A 6,328-nucleotide genomic window follows, 5' to 3' on the forward strand; every position below is an offset into this window, starting at 1 on the left:
ATGGTGGATAAATATTAGGTATGTTTAGGCATTGCCCGATTAGGAATGACTCACCGAACGGGTCGTGTCATGTCGATCCACGTGCTGAGGATGGAGCCTAGGCACTACCCAGTGAGATGTCAGGTCGTGTCGTATCGGCCTTGCACGATTAGGGTACGTGGGTTGTGTGGACACCCATTAACCCAAATTTGATATATACCAAGAAAAAAAATATGAACAGAGTCGGTTTGATCCTCCTGGCCTACATTGACGAGCGCCCACCATCACTTCCTCTGCCCTGAGCCCTTGGCTTCCTCGATTTTTCCGTTCTCGTTTCCTCATGGCTCCTGCTCAAATGGTAGTTGTTCGATAGGCGACTGTTCACCAGTCAGTTGCCATGGTGCCGCACAGGCAAGGGTGCGTCATGCCATTCTTGACCCATGTCGTGCACTCGTGCTGGTTCACTACATGCACTTTGGCGTGTTTGCACGCTAGGCCAGGTAGCAACCCAAGCACGAGATGGCTAGACCGGTCGTGCCTGCGTGACCCACAGCCAAATGGCCGATGCTGTTCCTAGGCCATGAACTATACATGCGGGCTCGAGCGAAGAGGGAAAGACCCAACCCATTTGATAACCTATAGAAGGATTTGGCAAACTCATAGCCATTCTTATGCTTATATGAATGAGATCAATTAAGACACCTCAGTCGCACTTAATTAACTTGATTAGTGTATATGTTCCCTTCTTTGATTACACTCCAGCCAAGACCAAAAAAAATAATAATAACACCCCTTTCCCCAAAATAACATGCAAGCACAATATAATCTAGAAAACATATCCATAGCGTTGTCTGAGACAATTTATTTCAATGTCCAGAATGAGGATAAACCGATCGCATGGAGATATACACATGAAAAATATTTTCTCACTAAATCAACACTAATTAAGAGAGTTAATTATGAGAATTAATCTCAACTGGTAGAAACAAAGGGATATGGTAGACATTATTTCAACTACACCAAGTGGTTTTAGCAATGACTCTAGGGGATCCACACCACACAAGGAGTCGGAGTCGATGCTGAGCAGATAGGGAAATATCCTCAAGGAAGGCACCCAACATGACGATTTTCTCGTCCTTCTTAGGCTCAATCACACAGGGATACATGGCCACCTGGGAATATGAGATATTGATACATTTTCTAACATTTTTCATTGATTTTTCCCTTTTACTTATATGTTATTTAAACTAATATTTTTAATTAAATAGATAATTAGATTTTAACCCAAAACAAACATATTATCAAAATATATCAAATGTTAATTTTAATGAAACTAATTTGGTGTTGTACATGTTAATATTTTTTTAATATAAACTTGGTCAAAGTTAAGTAAATTTGACTAGGAAAAAAGTGCAAATGGCTTATAATATGAAACGAAGGGATTAGTAATTATCATGACATATTATTACTATTAGTTAGTAGTAATTTTTACATGAGTTACTAGTAATTACTGTGACATCAAGTTGCTTAACTAATTTTTAGAATTTAGGAGATATTTGTTTCCTTAACATAATCTAGAATTCTCTTAATTAATTATATATGAAGATAATATTTAATGCTACATATAATCATATAAATATCTATAATTTATATGGATAAAATATAATAATTTAGAGAGTGACATTTGTTATGAATCTAATGACCATAGTGCACTATAAATATTACTCAAGTGAGTTGTGATTTTTATTATATATGATTGCTTGTATTACTTCTTTTTATATAACTTAAAATTAACTAGCATAGGGACAGTGTGTTGCAAGAAAACAAATTGAGTTTCTAATTTATTGAATCAATTAATAAGCACTTATTTAGTCCAAGTAATACTATGATTTTCCTTATTGAACAAGTAGTGATTTTGAAATTTTAGGAGAAGCAATAATAAAACGGGAGATTACTCATTGAAATATGGTGTAATAGTATGGACTTAAGACCCATAGGTTAGTGGTAAGGGTTTGGTGGGAATGGACACTGCCACTAATAGCATTTTAAGTAGTATATATTATATGGGTACAATATTTATTTGCTATTTTTACATTTCAATACATTTTTATTTAAATTAGTTATTATTAGAGAAATTTAAATTATGAAAACCAAAATAACTTACAATACATAGAAAAATGATGTAAATAACAGAGAAACTAATGTTAATTTCTACAAATATTTTACAAATAGTACAAAATAAAATATTAAAAATATATAACATTATACAATATAATATATTATATTATTTTATAAACTAACTAGTTTACCAAACCCCAGTTAAAAAATCCTATATACATCTCTACTGAATCGGAATAAGCCGAGACAATAAAATGACATAAGTCACGATGGCATGCAAGCGCCCGACGCCTGATGGCGACGCTTGCTCCGCTACCGCTGCTGTGGCGCTGTCGCCGTGCAATAAGCCACGGTGGCTGTTCATGAGCATCTTCAACTATAAGAGGATGGAGACGCTCGGGGCGGGCACGTACATCGTCGTGTACAGGGCTCGCGACCGCCGCACCGGCGAGACGGTGGCGGTCAAGTGGGTGCGCTCACGGTGTGGCCGCGACCACGGCTAGCTGGCCGACGTCGAACGCGACTGCCTCGCCGCGTGCCGGGGCCACCCGTACGTCGTGCAGCTTAGGGACGTCGCCGCTAACCCGTCCAACCGGGACATGTTCCTTGTCAAAGAGTTCGTCGGCGCCCGCAGCCTCCGCGACCTCATCGCCGGCCATGCCCGTCGTCGTCCCTTCTCCGAAGGCGAGACCCGCGCACTGATGCGGCAGCTCCGCGCCGGCGTCAGGACAATGCATGCCGCCGGCATAGCCCACCGCGACATCAAGCCACGCAACATCCTCATCGGCCCGGGCGGTGCGCTCAAGATATGTGACTTCGGGATGGCAACCACGGCGGCGCCGCCCTACGAGGGATTCATGGTCGGCACGCTCCACTACAACACACCGGAGCAGCTCGCTGGAAAGGGCCAGTACAACGCCCAGGCCGTGGACATGTGGGCGCTGGGCGAGGTACTCGCCGGACTGCTGGCCTTCTACGACGACGAGCGGATGATGGCGGAGGCGGCGCTAGAGCACCGGTGGTTCATGGAGGAGGCCGACTCCCCCACCGTCCTGGAGGGCCTCGCCGGCTTACTTCATGATAGAAGATTTAGAGTAGAAGCAATTGTAAGGCGTCGTCAAGATCGAACACCATTGCATGTCATGAACCGATTCTTGTGCTATAATGTTGGTTCTTCTGTAAGAGTAGGACACCATTAGCATTGTAGTAATATGTGTAATAGTGATTTATAAGTAAAGTATTTGTTGGAAAGAATCAACGCCATTGTTGCTTAATTTCTTTAAATATCAATGTAAGCTTCTCGACGTGGCTGCTCCTTTAGTTCCCTAATTCTTAAGCCAAAACTATATGATGGTGTCATGTTCTTGTTTGAAACGGGACATCCTTAGTTCCTATTACAACGATATTAAGTAGTGTTATGTGTGCCCTATCATACGGTCACCAAGATATTTTTAGTTTTTATTTTTTACTTTTGGGACTGTCCTAATATCAATTGATACCAACTGAGTATTATGTATCAGTTCTTACCGACTAAGTATTAGCTAATACCGTGAGAGTATTAGTTGTTATCGGCGTGATATCAGATCTTATACTGGTGAGGTATCATGTTTGGTAGTGAGTAATTATCTCGTTGCAAAACGAGATACCATGCAATAACAACCCCCTAATTCTTAACGTTTTGGATAAAATTAGAATCAAAATGCATTGTGCTATCGTCATTCTTTTTTTAGAATGTCCATGTAAAATAGCTCCTCTTCGCAGCTAGAGAGGAAAAAAAACAGAGAAGATGCACACTATTAATTGCATTGAGTGTCAAGATTATAATTTTACACACCAGAGTCAAATTAACAAAAGAAAATTAGTTTAGTTCGTAACCAAATAATATAAATCCATCACAAGTACTGGCCGAAATTGTATGATCACAGAACAATCCAAACCAGAAAATTTCTCCCCTGCAAATACTTCAACATGACAAATCAGACCAGCAACTCAGCAAGGGGAATCAATTTGGTAATATGTTCCTTAATTCACTGTAAATGTTATGTGATCTAGTGATGGGAAACATTGTAAGATATCTAATGATATGGACACTAATGAATCTGAACACGTATATAAAACATATATATTGATGAACGATAAATTTAGGTGAAACCAAAAAAATCTTACAGTATTAAACAGAAAACAGAGAGTAACGCAAAACTTTGCATTCATTTTACTACATACAAGTGACCACTTCTGTACATGATAGATAGAATTAGAGTTTTGTGTTACAGATGTACAACTACAGACAACATACCCGGTGGGTGGGGGTGTTACATGTACATATACAGTGTACACCATACAAGCATGAAGGAAAAAGTATAATTGCTATGAATTCAATCGACAGTAAGATTTTCCAGCATGACACACATATTTACAAATGAAAAATAATTTATAAATAAAAGTTTTATATAATATGTTCTTAACTATCTAAAAGCAAAGCCTAAAAAATAAACTACGAGATTAAAAACCCCAAAATCAACTTAAAAGTAAGATTGAAAATTTAAAATTTTTGCTTATAAGCATAAGCGAATTCATGCATTCAGCCGAGCGGAATTCTATTTAGCAAATAAAATATCTGTTCCATCTGTTTTATATATTAAATCACTTTAGGTTTGTCCCAAACCAATAAAATTTAAGTTGATCAAGTTTTTTAAAATATATAGCAAAATCTCCAATATAAAATAAATATACTATAAAAATATATTTAATAGTGGATTTAATTAAACTAATTTGATGTTTTGGTCTTTGTAGATAAATATACCACTCGTCCACAATAGTATATTTGTGTGTCACGCCATTTAGAAAGAATGGTATAAAATTAGAAATCCTCAAATTTTTTTGGCATAAGTATAGAACAATCACCCGAGGAGTGAAGCCTGCGAGATGGTGGTAGTGTGGCCGTCTCGGCAGCCAAACCGGGTTTAATCACGCAGAAACCGGATGAACCGGTTTTTGTTTGAGCCGGTGAACGCCCCCGCTTTGACCCAATTCCCTCGCCAAGTTAGTCAGAGAGCAAACTGTGGCCGTCCATCGAAGAGTCGGAGATCACGTGATGATCGTCCGATGCCCACCGGTTCCCCAATAAATCCACCGCCATGGCGCCAACCAAATCACACACTCGCCGGCAACCGGTGCTACGGCCCGGCCGTGGACATGTGGGCGCTGGGATGCATAATGGGCGAGCTCCTCACCGGTGCGCCACTGTTCGGAGGCGACATGATAGAGGAGGAGCTTCTCGCCGACCTGTCGGACAACCTTGGGGACCCGCTCAGGGAGCTGTTCGAGGATGTCCTGCTGGAGCTTTCACCGGCGAATCTGTCCGGGCTGCTGTCCTTTGATCCTGAGAAGAGGCTGACGGCGGCGGAAGCAATGGAGCACCGGTGGTTCGCCCAAGTTACCAAGAGAGCAGAGTTTACTGGCTTTGACTTAGACTCTCAATTTGGAGACACTTCAAGTAGAGCGTTTTCAGCAAGCAATCAATGAGAAATACTTAAAGAAATACTTCCCAAGTGTTTGGCAAGATGCTTAGGAGGTACTATGGACGGTAATTGGATTATCGCCCTAAGACAAAAAACATGTTCTATGCTTTTAGATTCAAATTGTACATAAAAAGGCAAGGGGGATATGTGTTTACACCCAAATTTAGCACCTAGGAGTAAAATAGGAAAAATTGCCAAAGTTTGTAAGTCTACCGTTTTCCTCTATGGGGCCGGTCAGACCGTCGGGTGAGGGCCGGTCAGACCTGCGGTGTGTGGCCAGTCTGACCGGCCGAGTTCGAGTCCGGGTCTGTTTTTGTCGGATCTTGGGTTTCCTTGCTCGGGAAGACATGTTTCGGGTTTTTTTTGGATTCTACCCTGAGTTAGACGTAGAGGAGGGCCTGTAGAAGGCCAGACCAACCACTATATAAGGGGGTAAGGCCGGTTCATTGTAATAATCAATCTACAATCAATCAATCGAATCATTTTTCATATTGCTTTTAGTTTTCTCTTAGTTTGTCCATCTTTGTCGATTTGCGCTGTAAATCGTCCGCCGCTGCTGCGAGAGTGCAACACCTTTTTGTAGGTTTGTGTCGATGCGAAAAACACACACTGGCCTGGGATATCTGCTTAGTTCCAGTGCAGGTCCAAAGGTTGGTGAGATGCGGGCGTGCCAGTCAGTTTGATCCTGTAACTGACAAGATATATAAACA

The 6,328-nt window shown here is 40.9% G+C and overlaps 1 protein-coding gene across 1 annotated transcript; it reads left to right on the forward strand.

The window, feature by feature from the left end:
* Positions 1-2,366: 2,366 nt before the first annotated feature.
* LOC107276714 (putative cyclin-dependent kinase F-2) lies at positions 2,367-5,622 on the forward strand. Its single transcript, XM_015768950.1, has 3 exons — positions 2,367-2,525; positions 2,601-2,989; positions 5,256-5,622. Exons 1-3 carry the CDS (start codon positions 2,367-2,369, stop codon positions 5,620-5,622), a joined length of 915 nt encoding a protein of 304 aa, XP_015624436.1.
* The last annotated feature ends 706 nt before the right edge of the window (positions 5,623-6,328 follow it).

Source organism: Oryza sativa, chromosome 2 (genome assembly GCF_034140825.1).
Source record: "Oryza sativa Japonica Group chromosome 2, ASM3414082v1".
In the NCBI taxonomy this organism is placed as follows: Eukaryota; Viridiplantae; Streptophyta; class Magnoliopsida; order Poales; family Poaceae; genus Oryza; species Oryza sativa.